A 16567-nucleotide genomic window follows, 5' to 3' on the forward strand; every position below is an offset into this window, starting at 1 on the left:
CACTTTTTACCTTTACTGTATTTTTATCACCCTGTAAAGCACTTTGAATTGCCCCAGTGTATGAAATGTGCTATACAAATAAAGCTGCCTTGCCTTGCCTTGCCTTGCCTATTAGTAGCAGCTGCTTGAGGCACAAAAAGGCAACTGTTTAAATTTGAGCAGCACAGTTCTTTACAGAAAAGTGGTAAAAATCACTTTTCGGCATACCGGGTGCCGTGGATCTGCCAAAATAAATAATGGCCTTTCTATAATAAAGGCCCGGTGCTCTGTTTTGTTAAAGTAAAGAAAGACCTTGATGATTACTGGAAGTTTTACAGTAATTAACTTGAAGACAGGAACACTGAGGAGCATGTGATTGGTGATACCTATGTGGCACATGCTGGAGATATGCCACATAGACACACTACAAGCCAGTGGGGTACAAACTCTTCACACCTGCTTGTAGATTCCCATACAAACCGCACATTTTTTTTATCATCAGTGGACCAAATCTAAAGAAGAGACTTGACATCCCCCATGTGACATCCCCCCATGTATCTCTAGAGCCTTGAGGAAACTTGCCCAACTGACACCAAGCAGCCTAATTAGAGTCTGTATTTCTTGTCTTGTTGTAAATGATAGCCTTGTTTAATTAGGTTTTCTCACCAGGTTCAGCACTGCAGTTAGGGATATGGTCAATCTATCGGGAGCATCAGTTTGCTGTCTGGTTTGTACACCCACACCCACACCCACACACACACACTTCGGTCTCTCTGCATCTTTGTCTTTGAAGTTTTCTCTTTCTCTCAATTTATCTAACTTAATCGTAGTTTTTTCAACAATCAATCAATGTCTGTCTTTCTTAGATTTTTTAAAGAGCTATCAGTGTCGTGAATCAGATTGTCTGGATTACACACACACACACACACACACACACACACACACTTCTCTGTATCATTGCAACTTTGTCTTTGTTGTTTTCTCTCTCGCTCAACTCAAAAACTTCAAAAAACAATCCATCTGTCTTGTATAGCTCTTTTTATTTTTGTATTTGTATTCTGCATTAAAAATGTATTTGTTTGTCAGATGAAATGAAGGCTAAATCAGAACCAGAACGATTGCCACTTAATAAAGCTGCTGCGAAATGTTTTGGTGCCATAGACGTCAACAAATTTATAAATTGACAATTTGTTAATAGAGAGCTAAATGATAAAGTATAATTACTAAAGCAACTAGAACTCTCATCACTTGGTTTCATAAAAGTTTAATTTAATTTAATTAACCAATAAATTTGTCTAGAACTGTGATGAAGAGGCTTTGTGTGAGGCAACTTTAATCTGTGTAATGACCGCCGGCCAACACTACACACACACAACAAAACACAGTTGGGTTCTGGTGTATCTGCATTTGACTGTCTTTGGGCCCTATTTAAACGATCCATGGCGCATGGTCTAAAGCGCATGGCGCAAGTGCATTTAGGGCATGTCCAAATCCAAATTGCTAGTTAAACGACACACAATGGAGGCGCAAAGTAAGGCGCAAAGGGGTTGTACTAAGTCCCTCAATTAATCATAGGTGTGTTTTGGGCGTAACATGAACTCAACCAATCAGAGTGTCATCTCCCATTCCTTTCAAGAGCCAGGTGCGCTTGCACCTTGGCGCATTGCTATTTAAATGGCGGATTTGGCAAGTTGAAGAAACAAACGGTTTTCTGCTGAGGAAACGGATCTGCTCGTGCGCGATGGTGATGTGTGTGCGTCCAGTGAAGGTAAGATGCCTTTGCAGTTTATTTTCATGACTTTTTGCTGGGCTGTGCTTTTTACATATTTACTGTGTTGTTTTTCTTGGTTGTAGGTTGCGTATTTAGCAATTGGCAATGTGTGATGATGGTTAACGGGACATGTACGTTGCGCATTTGGCATTGCGTAATGGTGAGAGGGACACTAGTTTTTGGCATCTGGCATTGCGTAATGGTGAAAGCATATGGCAATTTGGCAACAAAATACATGTCAGAAACAAAGTAAAGTGCAAATTTCCATAGTAGATGATCCTGTTTTTCTATTTTGCATGGTAACGTTGCGTGTGTATTGTAGAGAGAGAGAGAGAGAGAGAGAGAGATCTTACTATCTGAATAATGTGCCCTTTAAATAGCAGGAAAATACTGTGCCAGACTTTAGACCAGGTTTTTGGTCAATGGCGCAATCGCTTTCCGCTGCCTCATGATAGCAATGCACCAACAATGCGCCTGCCCACACCTCATTTTAAGACCAACACGCCCATGGGTGCAAAGATGGGCGCAAGTACATTTGCTATTTAAACAACGTGGGCGCTGGGTGTGAAAATGACAACTGCGTCGGTCGGAAACTAGCAATGACACTTGCGCTGCGCTTTGTGCCGGGTGTAAGATAGGGCCCTTTGTGTGAATGTCTGCAACTGTAGTTCAGAAATTACCTAGAAATCTGTCTGTACAACATTATTAGGATTTTGATGAATCGTGTTAATTATCAAAACCACAAGCAAGGCGAAGCATATTGCAGGTCACAGCTACTATTGTCTCTGTCATACAGACACAAAACTTCTGTGTTATTCTCTATACTGCAGGTCAGAAGGTTCAAGGAGTAATCTTGCCTGTTTTTAATTATGGATAAAGAGAGTGGAAAAAAGGTCAGAACACCAGCAGTGAATGCTCACTTTAGGGACAGCTAGCATCAGAGCCTGCAGTCAAACTAAAGGAAGTGTTTGAAAAGATGATAGTGTGGTACTAAAGAGAAACATCTCTTCAAACTAAGGCTCAGAAACAAAACAGGGTCACTGGCTGGGTGAGGGACAAACTCAATTTGGGTATTGGATTGAAAAAAAAAATATATATATATACAGTATATAGATATATATATATATCATATCAATATTATCAAAACATTTACCTCTCATCAGCATTCGAAAGAAAGGTCTGCTAAATCACTTGTATGCAGGAGAGTTTGACAAAAAACAGTAATTGCATCTTTCTTCCTCCTCCAGCTGGCCCAAACACTGTTATTAAAACTTTGAACAACACTAAAAACACCAATCTTGAGCATCTAAGAAAAGGCTAACAAGCCACTAATTGAAGGGGGTAAATGAAAATGTAACTACTAGTTTCTTATATTTTTGAAAAATCTAACAAGACTGTTTTGCACAAAAAGTGAGTCAAAGAAATGTCATGGAAGGATGTTTTGAAAGCTGAGAGATTTCACATCTGAATTCAAAACAGCCGCCCACTGATGGCTCGGCCTTTCAAGTGTTTAAATAGCCTGGCAGTGCCTTGATTAACAGGCTAACGAGGTATTGTGCTATGGTCACAACAGGGGGTGCATTCCATTTGGTCAAAATGCATCCTCTCCTCCGTCCTCGCGGCCTCGTCTCCTCGCTGACTCAGCATCCAAAAATGAGCCGCCATCATTAAGGATGTTCCAATTGGTTAAAAGACGCATGAAGGATCCTTCATGTCTCCTCGGGTGCATTGTCTTGTGTCTCCTCCTCCGTCCTCGTGACCTCGTCTCCTCCCTGACCTGGCATCCAAAAATGAGCTGCCATCATTAAGGATGTTCCAATTGGTTAAAAGACGCATGAAGGATCCTTCAAGTCTCCTCGCCTCCGTCCTCTAATAAGGCGTGGTCAGAGGATACTCAGGTGCATCCTCGATGCGGAAATAATGAGTGAAGTCAATCAACCATTGGCACGTGCAGATACAAGCCCGCCTCCACACCATCAGAAAATGTGCGGACATTGGCAGAAAAAAAATCCACAGGTGTAAGTAGCCCCAACTTGTTATATATTTTTCAAACAGAAATAGCATAGGTTTTAAATGTTAGCCGAACATTTGTTAATGAAGGGTTATACGTGAAATGTTCATATACTGACAGATCTGTTGTACTTGTAGGATGTCAAACTTTTCCCAAATAGGCATGGCTTGAATGTGATTATAGGGACAGAGGAGACGCGCCAGCTGATCCTCCAGCGCATAGAGAGGGTGAGTGGGGGGCAAGTAACGTGAATGTTATATGGAGTTATTTTATAGGATTTATCATTAATATGAATGACATTCCATGACCTAATAAGCCTGAATGAAATCCGTTCATTAGGACATAGAAATAGCCTATAAATGCACACATGCGACTCTTTTACCATGCACGTCTCTTTCTAATAGGACCTCAAGTCACCAGCGTCGGGCACTGGGTCTGAGGATGGGGAGCAAACGGCTGCGGCCTGGCCCTGGTTCTCCCTCATGCATGAGACTACCGGCGGGAGGCCATCGGCGCTCCCTCCCGCTTTAATGGACTCGTGTGTGGAGGACCAGCAGCCGAAGTCAGCTGCTGTGCCCTCCCCATCCAGCCCCGATCCCAGTCCCCATCCAGCCCCGATCCCAGTCCCCATCCAGCCCCGATCCCAGTCCCCCTGATGAGCAACCGGGGCCATCAGATGCTGCTGCCCGCTCCCATGTGTGACCTCCGCGGCTTCCTCGGGTCCCCCGGCAGCCAAGAGGCGAAGAGGAGAGGGAGCGCTACTGAGGTTTCTCCGGGAAGTGACCAAGGACGCACGGGCTGAGCAGCAGACGGAGCGATTTTCAACTATATTAGAGACAATTTTTTTTTTATAAAAAAATACATAAAATGCAAATTTCTCTGCCTTTTAGGCGTAGCCTACCTCTGTTTCTATTCTCACCATATTCATAACCTTGGTCACGGGGCGTAATGACCGTTGCCATGACAGCACATATTTTCATCATAAAGGCCGGTATGTTTGTCTTTTGTTGGAATCTTGCTTGTGAATTGTGTTTGTGTGTGTTGCCATGGAATTTCTCTTCAGGAGAATAAATTCTTACTAAACCTCATTAACAGCATTTCATTGTTTTAAATCGCACATTTTGCTCTTACGCCCGGGCCACACCGCCTACCTGAGCGGCGCATATGCGTATTATTTGGGAATTTATTTATTTATTTAGGAATAAAAAATAAGCACTTTGGTTCATTGCCAGTGAGATGTCAAACAGCCCACATGATCGTTGCCTAATCCAAGTCGCATAAAGGATAAAAGTTTCAGATTCAATTACTTTCTTATCAGTGCTACAAAGTGCTTCACAAAATTAAAATGTAGCATACAGCAAACAGAATAACAAAAAAACTGAATAAAAACAGAAATCAGGAAACGGTGTTCTACCTTCATGAGGTAGACAAGGCTCATTAGAGGCTGGCATAATTTAGTTGAATTAAACATTAATCTGAACTTTGTTAAACGTTTTTATGTGGATAAAACATCAGCCTTAGAATAATTTAGACAGCTGTCATCCTGCGCGGGAGGAGCCTCAACGCAACGCTTCACACGTCAGTTCAATATGGCGCATGTGAGGACGTTCCAACTGACAAGCCAGGTTCACTCGCCTCCTCCCATCTTCTCCTCGTCTCCTCCGTGACTTTTGACCGAGGAGTCGAGGAAGAGACGCGAGGCGAGGAGACGAGGAGAAATCGTTACCAAATGGAGTGCACCCATGGGCTGCACTGTAGGGCTGCAGCACACTGCTAATCACAGACAGCACACTCAAACATATGCAAACAGTGACTGAACATCAAGGAGCTACGTTTAGTCAGTTTTGATCACATGATAGGAGTGCTGGTATGTTTTTATACGCCTGAGTTACAGGGTGAGATACTAGATTTAAGAAGTCCTGGTCTAGAGCTGTGGCTATACGGCCAAGCAACTACATACCCTTCCCCACTAAGTAATTGACTGATTGAAAATATCACATCAAGCCTCATTTAATTATAGAAAAGGGCCTGCAAGCAAACTGAGCTGCTGGATTGGGACAAATTGCATTAGCTTGGATAAAAAAAAAAAAGATAAATTAAAAGCTTGCTAAATTGAGTTTTTAATTAATTAAATGTGATACCTCCACAAAAAGTCACACTTTTCAAGGTAATCCAACTTGGGTCAAGTCCAACATTAGTCAAATGTAATAATTTGTTTGACATTGATTTTGTTAACATTTGAACTAAATGTCTAGGCACACCTGAGCTCATCACACAGCACACCGAGGGAGGATAATTGATGATAACTGGTGAAGGCAGTAGCTTGATTAACCAATCAAAAAAAAAAAAAAAAAACCTTTTACAGACTTCGAATTCAGTGTAATCTGTGGAAAACACGTACCTCAAAAAACCAGCTACTGCTTGCTGTTTTCTTTTACAGCTACTCATGTTCTGTCCTCAGGTAGGTTTGAGCTTCTTGTACTTGAGTATTTTTATTTAAATTACTTTTATAATTTTATACCCCACCAACATTCCAAGTAAATTTCCTTGTACTTTTTCCATTACATTTATCTAACACCTGCAGTTACTAGTTAAGTCGGGATGCACTGAGCAGAATGTTTTGGGGCAGATTTTGATTACTGATTTTGTAAGAGTCCGATCGACTGATCATTGATCCAATAGTCCACTGAAATTATGCATTTTAACCAAACTTTCTACTAACAATGGAATACCACTGTGTGCTGCAAATATAAAGAATAAAATTTCAATTTAGCACAGATTTTTAACAGATGTTTAACAGATTGCTCTTGTGGCTCCTATGTGTAAATAAATCATTTTTACCTAACCATAGATATTACATGTTAGTGTGTGCTTCATGACTGAGGTGCTTACTCACCTCTTGCCATGGGTAGCACATAAAAAAGTTTTTCATTGAAGCAGCATGTGCTGTGCCTTCTGTCCAATACATTAAACCAATCATAGACTATGAAATTCAATGTCAAAAATGAAAATATGTCTGTCAATGTTTAGTACCATTTGAAAGCAGTGAATGAATACAATAATCAAACACTCAAAATGCTCTGTTCAGAAAGGAGCAACATTAAATAACCAAGTATCTCTCTGCGCTGCGCTGTGCTCCAGGCAATTCTGAGATTAAAAACAGTGAGGCCACTTAAAGAACAGATTCAATTACTGTCAAATGGCACATGAACATAAATAACGACTGCAGGCCTATAATGTGATCGGGCAGCTGATAGATACAGTGATTGGCCAATCACCAATGAACCATTGACAGCATCTATCGGCCGATGACGATTGGTGGCCAACTGATCGGTGCGTCCCTACTAGTTACCTTTAAGAAAAAGACTTTAGATAAAAATGTGTTTTTTTCCCCTTTAATTATGCAGGGAAAGCCAACTGAGCACGTGTAGCGTTTCTGTGCAACACCCTGCCTCACATGCACAGTTACACACATTAACACCCGGGCGCTGCCTAACACAAGCAGTCTTCTACTGACTTTCTAATGTGGAGTCTGATGACATCTACCCTGAGGTCGAGATGGTTCCCAAGAACAAACCTGGTGGAGGCGACGGCCTGGATCGCAGTGTGTTGCTACTGCAAACAGAGTTTAGGATTCTCTCCATCTCATTCTTTCACATGTTCTTTAATCGCTATCTGTCTGCTAAAATGGCCACAATCTGTCTGTCTTCAGCCTTTCCAAAGTAAAGTGGACAACATGTAAGGGAGGAGGATGGGAGGAAGGCAGGAAAGAAGAAAAGAAGGAAGGAAGGAGGGACAGAGGGAGGGCAGGAAGTGGTGTACAGTAATAGTCAGTGAGTGGCCGAGTGTTGTTTACATTCCACCATGATGTCTCTTCCTTACATGTCCCTGCTTGCTGTGTGTTATGGTATCTAGCTACTGGCTATCTGCCCGCCCACCTCAAAGACACTTTCATTGAGCCAGGAGGAGAGGAGGCCACTTCAAATCATTTACTTTTACATTGTAAAACAGAGCAACTCACAATATCTGCCAACAATGGAATAGGTCAACATTCACAAGTTATCATCATCACAATGATCTTTGTTGATTCATGAATCACTGTTGGTCATGTAAACAAATCCTGACTAAAATGTCTGAGATAATTGGAATAACACAAGCAGTGACACTTTACAAGCATACACTCAGCTTGAAGTTGACTCTTAGTGACAATACCAGGCAATTAGGCCAAGGTTACGTTGTATTACATAACCTATTACACTCTGTTAGTCCAACTTTACAGCGCTGTTAGTGCTTCACAAACTGCTGTGGGGGAATATAGCGCTGAAACTCAAATGTAGCACTGAAACCAGGCTATGTAGACCTGGGAGACAGATGCAGCACTGAAAACAAGCTTATACAACCCACAGCATCATTGTAGGATAATATAGAGTCAACTCATGGTCACTTCATTTTATGATTATATGAAATAAACAGTTTGTTTTATGCTAAATAAGGATAATTACATCAAGAATTAAGTTCATGTTTACCCTGACTCGCTTTCATTTATCATAATTGGTGTCTTAATTTTTCTGCTGTTTATGACTCACTGTATTCTCTCTCACTAGTTGACCTCATGTTGGACTCAAAGAGGGGCCATAACAGATATGGCACTGACACTTAAAGTCTTGTCCGGCACTACCAATCTGATCCACTACTTTTACTGAACAATAAAAGGTATAGGATCAATTTGGGACCAATTAAACAAAAATGATTAAGATAAAAATCAATTCCTCTTGATTGGACATGTTTAATATCCTTCCATGTGTGAAAAAGAAGAAAATTCTGTCCCTGTGCTTTAATTTCTGACATGCTATGCATGGCTCTTGGCAACAGATAGTATTGGGGAAATTCACTGATGTTAATGCACATAAATTGGTGCATCTATAATATGTAATGCTGCCATGTAAATTATCACAGACACTGAGGACAAAGCTAAAAGTCAATGTTTTTCAAGACTGGGTTGGTACCCAAAGGATATATGTCATGTAAAAATAAAATGGATGTCCAACTTGTTCTAGAGATTGTCCTTCCAAAATCAATTTAATGTAAAAGGTAAGGTAAAGCTGAGGTACATTGCTGATAAGTAAGGCTGACAAATCACTACGGACTATTAGATTAGTATCCTTGAGACACGGCACATTTTGCACAAAGAGCCTACCCAAACGCCTACAAAACCAGACTTGGGGCTCAAGGCTTTTTTGTCCCTGGTGTGAAAACCACTGGCTGCCAGGCAGGGTGATCCTAGTGAAGGTCACTGGTTCAAATCCCTGGACTGGATGGGAATATCTGGCCATGGAAATGAGTAATGCTTCCCTCACTGAGCATCAACGGTCGTGGAGCCTTTCAGCAAGGCACTTAACCCCCAAATACAGTCCAATTACAGCTCAGTGGTCAGAAGCCGAAGACTTGTTGTATTGGGCAATCCCAAAGTGTGAATGTGTTTAACTGTATGAGTCTGTATCAGTATGAGCATTGTTGAAAACGTGTCAACTTTCTCTGGGTAAATAAGGGTTAAAAAAAGAATAGAACTGAAACACACTGAGGGGAAATCAACCCACAAGAACAAGAAGTTCAGAGCTGACCTCAATAGGGAAGGTTATCTTCAAAATGTGAGCAAACAATGTATAACAATGTTTATCATCTGCAACAAGCTACATAAAACAAACCAGGCCTATATAATATATTGTATCCAAAATCTAATAATGAAAATGCCTTTTTCGACCCATCAAACATGTCGGAGTTATGACCCAACAATCAAAAGTATTTGATTACAATAGATGATATTTATCATGTTTGGTAAATATAAACTCTGCATATAATATAATATAATATAATATAATATAATATAATATAATATAATATAATATAATATAATATAATAAGTCTGCTCTACAGAGTGCATTGTTAGCATTAAGTGAGTAGGTACTATTTGAGTTTGGCATGGTAATTTGGTAATTCTCTATAGTTTCTAATTTTTTCTAGTTTCTAGTTTTTGGATGCAGTGAAATTGATTTAAGGAAATAGAATTCTGATCGGGAAAAAGCTTTAATCTCAGTCTAGTTTCAGTTATTTTATTTCAGTTTACTAAAATGTTTTTTCCTGTCATGTTTTGGTATTAGCTTTAGTTGACTATAATAACCTTGATCAAATGAGGTTCATTGTCCTCATCTGAGGAAAATTATTTTCCACAGCGTGCAGGAAAAAACTCATTGTCTCTTTTACATTGTTCCTCCAACTGAACGCACAGGAAGTTTTGCGGGGCTGTTGCACCCTCAGCAGCTGAGCTCCAACTCACCAACATCCTGTCCAGGGATACTGAAGCTGATACTGAGTTATTTTAAAGATATATACTGATACTGAGTCAGAGTGAAGTCTTTACAAAACCAATAAAGCCAGATACTGGGAGACAGTAATACACCAGGCATTTTTTTGGGCAGTGTAAAAGTTCCAACTGACAAACCACAAGGATCTGAAATGAGACAGGGAAAAACATACAGAGTCACAACAGAGTTTGTCTGGGCAACAACAAGATCCCAAGTAATCAATACAGGAGTGCCAGGATATTTCCTTGGCCAATGTTGCTGGGATATTTCCTTGGCCAATGTTGCTCTACAATATGTTACCAAAAAAGTCTGCTGCATTATAGCCCTTCATTATATCTGGGGTTGAGGTTTACTGCTTGTTTTTCACCATTGCATCCACCACTAATTATAAGAGATGTGAAGATACAAGTACAAGCGTAATTACCGTAGGCCCAAATTTCAGCAACAGGGCCAGCATTCAGAATCAATGCTCTTATCATTAAAATGTATCTAAAAACAGCGTGGAATCAAAGTTTGAATTACTTCCATTCACCAATTTTATGAAACATTATACCAGAAGCACTGCTAGGACAAATTATAATTGAATTAGAAATATTCTCCCACTGTGGGGGTGAACATGCCATATTGTCCCTGGCAGAAGTGATAATATGCCCTCAACTGCTCCCTATTCTTGACAGGTTCATACTGAAATAAACTCAGAGGCAGTGTGTGACGAACGCCTGTTTAACATGACTGAAGAATCAGCATGGTGTAGAGGCAAAGAACATATGACTCTTAAAACTGTTTTACCTCCCTTATCAAGGCCGCATTCATACTCCATAATAAAACCCATTATTGACTCCTCTGCCTCTCCCACTCTCTCCCTCTCTCTCCATGAATAAATCTCACAAATGTCTCTCAGAAGAAGCAAATAAATAATACTTAGCGCAGTAAGTGTGGTTTCAATCGGCCATCTGTCTGCACAAATATAGAATCTGTTATGCTGTCTATGAGAGAGAGCAGCTGCTGGGTCTAAAAAATGTCTATCGTCACTTTTTTTTTTTTAACAAGCGACAAAATGTATGCCATTGTAGTATCTTGTTTCAATTATATACTGAAAAAAACGTATTTAAAGAAGTGTTGAAACAAGTGACATCTTTGTTGAATCAAGTGATTTGTTGTAATTAAGTTATTGCCTTTCTAAAAGAAAGGCAATAATGGTTTTGGAGAAATCCGATTTGAAGACTGAACACAAGGTTAAATCGCTAGATAAGGTGGACATTTTGGAGAATCACACTGTGCCGTCTTACAGCCGGAGATGTGTGCTGGAGTATGATGTGCCTGTTAGGCTGCCAAGAGTCTCCATTACCAAGCACTTTCATACCCTATTAGGTAGTGTTATAGAGCTGCTCCCACCACTCAGGTAATGGTCTTTTTGGTTGACCTTTTATTTATTCGCTAATTCATCTAGCAAGTAAATAAATTGGACTAAGTGTTTCTCTTCAGGGAACACTTCACCTCCATCTCTACTGGCAACTGTGCCTGTCTTACAAAAATAAAATACTCTCTCTGCTTGACTGTTCCTACTACTTTTCTATTATTGATGATACATGAATATTCTAGGGAAACACATATGTTTGTTTGTTTTTGTTTTTTTTACTTATTCTTCTGTCCTGGGCACTGTTGTTTTGGCACTCCTTGAGAATGGCTGCTTGTAATGTTGGTGATACATGAATTTAAGGCTCTGTCTCAAGCCACAGGAAGCTTCCTAGTTGGGTAGCAACGAAACTTCCCGGAACGGAGGTCCCCACTTTGACAAACGGTTTTCCAAAATGAAAATAAAACCATAACAAATAACATACATTTTCAATTCATTTTATGTGAACATTGTTAATAGGGAATCATATTACTTCATTTTAGTGCAGTCAATTCTTTCTGGGATGCCTGGCATAGTTTAGCTAGCTGCTGACAATGTTACGAGCTGTAGGCTAAGAGAGTTTCAAGGCTTAGTTTGATGGTCATTAAATGAACTGGCTGCACAGTAATATAAAAATGACATGGCTTAGGCCTATTTTTTTTTATAGCCAACAACTAAGATAACCAGCAGATTTTTATCATTTCTTTTAATCTGAAAGCGGTTTGATCCTACTGGCTGTAGGCAGAGGCTAACTGCAGACAAGGTACCTTATTACAAAGGTCCCTTGTTAGGTATCAAGGAAAAAGGAAGCTACCCTGTAAATGTAAAGCTAAAATAATTTTAATAGAACAGAAACATTAGATTCTGGCATAGCAAAATAGAGCGATTCATGACACCAGTGTACGGTGTTGTCTTTTTCATCCACCGGCTCAGTGCATAATGGATCCTGAATGGATTTGCCACTGTAATTATTTGACCAACCATGTAGACAGAAATTATCCTAACAATGTTGTATGAGTACATGTTAAAGAGGCTGGTAAAGCAGACAAATATACCCACAACTACAGTTGTAGTTCTATATTACCATATTAATATGAAATCAAATGTCACGATACCAAGTAGTGTCATAGTAAAGAGTCATGAAAAACGGGTTATTATAAATGGTTGGTAGCTACAGTCCCAAGAGGGCAGAAAGTACCAAATAGTATGTGCATCTTATCCTTAAACATTTGAACATTTCAATGTATCCTTTGCATGTATTAATACTGCCAACACAACCAACACAAGTAGCTGGACTGTAAATTATTAATTAGTACACTGTGATACTTTTGATACTACAAAACTGCAAATGCCACCACTTGACTAGAGGATGAAGGGGAAATAACATTTTCTATATCAGCTATCTCAGTTTTAGTAAAACAAATGACATCATCTGTAAAACAGTTTACCTTTACTTATTAAAGGTTGCTGCTCTTGTCATGTGGTGTCCCGCCAGAAATAGGCCCATGACTCATTTTGTAATTCAGTCTCACCAAAGCAGCGCCAGGCTACACAACTACACAAAATGCAACAGCAGTTTTAGGAATGCCCCCCCAGAGAAAAGCCTGCTTATCTCTCTCTCTCTCCGAGTCTCGCTCCTCTATGTGGGCAGGTAAGAGCAGGTTCAAAATCCACTACAGAGGGTGTGGCCACACTGCTTATCAGAAAAGGCTCCTGCCAGCAGAAAACCATATCTCAACTCAACAGGCTTCAGTCGCTGTCCGAGTCGCGAACACCTGTCGCTTCAAAGATGTGCAGCTTCACACAACTCAACGTTTAAGTATCAAACAGGCTCAGCTTCTGTGTCTCCATTTTTTCCTCGTCAACCCATGTTTTCCCCATGTTGTCTTTTGTTGTAAACGCGAGTCACACAGCCCACACACACACTGTCCCATCAGAAGAAAACACACCCTGACTATCTCTCCGTAGAGCTGCACAAACGGCGCTGCGTCTCTCTGTGTGCACGTAAAGAAAAAAACTGACGATACTCACCCACCAAACGATGGCATAACTGAACAGGATGAATTTGAGGACAACATAGGAGAATCTGTGGCAGTATCGGACGTCGTCGTTGTTGGACATTGTGTGTTTGCTCGCTGACAGTTGACTCCAGCGGCTCTGTGCTGCTGTTGACAACCCACTTCCGCGTTGTCATCGTCACCACACCTGGAATCGCAGGGCGGGGATGATGGATGGAGGGTGCTGTGGGGCGGTTACGGGTGGGTGCGGGGGATGATAGGTGGATATACAGTATGTTCCTCGTGTAATGCAAACCAATGGGTAGACTATGGCCTATGAACTCATACACAATATCGCAAATTTAAAATGTATTTTGGGAATTTCAGAAATTGTGCTCCTCATGTTAAATTGATTGAAGAAATGAATAAAAGCGGAGTGTCTCAGAGAAGTAAGGGGGTGAAAGAGAGTGAGATGAATTTGCCGTTCCTGTCTGCTTACATCAATGTAAACTTGTGTTGAACCATGCTCATAAACCTCTCGAAGTGAAATGAAATTGAAAATCGGAGCGAAATAGGAGACCGAAGCTATTATACGTTTTATATAAGTCCACTGACATTTTGTTGAATTGATTGATGGGTTGCTTACATGTGAAATACAATTTCAGACTTGTCTTGAAGTGTTGAACCTCAATAACTGATGAGGTTGCCTCAAACAACCACCTCTAGCCAGGGGCGCAGCTAGGAATTATGGGCCCACTGCACAGGAGGTGACTCTGGGGCCCCCTCCACCTTCCTCTCATCCCCACACCACCATTACCATCATTTACTGGTTAATCAATTATCGGACACACACCGAACTGAAAAATGTGTTTAGGACACTACCCTGTTAGTGTTAATCTAGGGAATCAGGAGTCTTTCATACTGTAAATAGGCCTAAATAAATGCACAAAACAAGATTTACAAATACTGTATATCATGATTTGTAAATAAACAAGGGTGATCACAAATGTATTTTCCTATATACAAACAAATACCACCCGACTTGTGTAATGCCACCCATCATCAAATGTGAAACAATTCCACATAGGCTATCTGTTTTAAGGATATTGATGCAATCAAAAATTGCATTTGAAGTGCCAAACGTGCATGTTTACATAAACAAAACATGTTTCTTTGCATTTATTTACAGATTGTTGAATCTGCATTTCCAAATCATCTGACATTATGTGAATTTGGTTGCATTTGTTTTCCGATTGTTGAGACATTTCTCACGCAGAAGTAGGTCTTCCAATCCACAAATGTGTTTTTTTAAGCTGTATTCTCTCTAGCCGATCAGAAATTTGAAACTAAATCTGAAACAAAATAACATGCCAAAGTTTTTGGAAACCCCTAGAAAAAAAACTGACAACAACTCTTTCTCTTTCTGATTCTCTTTTTTTTTTTTTTTTTTATATCTGTCTCTATCTCACTTTTTCACTATTGGCAGATAATGGTGCATTCCATTGGACGTTGGAGGTCGGTAGTTCCGAGTTGGAACTACCGACCTCCGATCGAAATGCGTTCCAGTGCGTCTTCTCTGGAAAACATGAACGCAACAGCCTTTACCCATTAACATTAACGGCAGCTATCTGACAGCTCTAGTTACGTTAGCAGGCGAGTTCATACAGCAAAGACTTCTATCTAGTAATGAAGCACAAGTCAACTGAATTACATTACAAATGGAAACTACAAAGTTGTTACAACGGGTTTTCATAACACAAAAATTACACATCAAGTAAAATCAAGTTTTATGACAACTCGTGCGGAAATAATTTTGTCCGACTTTCTGACTGGGAACTCCGACTTGAACGACCGTTCCTTTGCACTTTTCCGTGTTGGAAGTCTTTTTTTTTTTCAGTTTAAGAGCAGGTTAATAATCCTCTAAAGAGGGTGTGGCCACATCATAACCAGATGCTTATCAGAGGAGTGTAATGCGCTCCTGCCAGCAGAAAACCATTACTCAACTCAACAGGCTACAGTCTCTCCAAGTCACAAACACCTGTCGCTTCAAAGATGTGCAGCTTCACAGGCTCAGCTATACTGTCTCCATTTTCTTCCTTGTCATCCCATGTTTCCCCTGTCTTTTGTTGTCTCCTGGGGACAATTTTTTTCTGCACAGGAAAAACCTTGCTAAATTGTATTTCTGTTTGTTCTGTTTTTTCTCAGATAACACAATAGCTGTTGTATCATATTTTACAGAAAGTTTCATTTGTTTGCAGTTTTGTAGATTTCAGCCAAACCTTGTCTCAAAACCAGAGCAGTGTGAAATAAAAGTATAAAATTATTATAGATGACTACCCAGGGCCCTCAGCTCGGGGCCCTGGGTAGTCAGTAACCCTATTTCTTCACTGCAGCAGCTCTGCCTCTATAGCAAACGTGGGAGAGCACACTTATCTGAACTAAAAGTTACAGCAGCATGGTGAAAACTTCTCATCTTCCCTTCCATTACCCTCCAATGTGCCCTTCACAAGCCCCTACTGGCCAATTTAGGATTCACACACACACAAGACAGAGTGAAAATACAGATTGATTTCAGCTGAAGTCAGCAAGCTTTACCGCCATCCGTTCTTTTCTGTGCAAACACACACAAGCTTAGGCACACACACATCTCCCCAGAGAGAGAGAGAGAGAGAGGGAGTGTTTTACAGAGCAGGAGGGAAGAGAGACAGTGAAAGAGAAGGACAGATGGAAGGAAAGACAGACGGAGGAGTGGAGGGTAGGACAGAGAAATGGCAAATAACATAACAGGAGATAGAAAGAGAGAGAGAATGAAGGGCTTATCAACAGCACAAGATCAAAGTTGAAGAGTTGTTTGCATTGTAAAGCACATTGTTACATTGTTTCAAGGAGCAACATATGACTAAAGTTATAATAAGGACTATTACCAAACCTCATCAAAACACATTCTAGACAATGTCAACATTGTAAAAGTAAAAGTGAAAGTACAGTTTGCTGTTGTTTGTATGTCTTTGTGACCTTGGTTGACAAGGCATGTTTATTGTAGGCCTACTT

General features: G+C 40.4%; 1 protein-coding gene across 1 annotated transcript in view; it reads right to left on the minus strand.

Moving 5' to 3' along the window:
* The window catches only part of tspan15 (tetraspanin 15), a 46380-nt gene extending 32696 nt beyond the window's left edge, over positions 1-13684 (minus strand). The window contains exon 1 of the mRNA XM_071545136.1: positions 13551-13684. Within this exon, the coding sequence (XP_071401237.1) occupies positions 13551-13640 (90 nt within the window). The 5' untranslated portion in view covers positions 13641-13684. The remainder of the gene's footprint in view (positions 1-13550) is intronic.
* Positions 13685-16567: the final 2883 nt, after the last annotated feature.

Source organism: Centroberyx affinis, unplaced genomic scaffold (genome assembly GCF_046629955.1).
Source record: "Centroberyx affinis isolate AG114_WGS23_722 - 3 ecotype Tasmania unplaced genomic scaffold, CSIRO-AGI_Caff_v1 ptg004778l_1, whole genome shotgun sequence".
Taxonomy (NCBI): Eukaryota; Metazoa; Chordata; class Actinopteri; order Beryciformes; family Berycidae; genus Centroberyx; species Centroberyx affinis.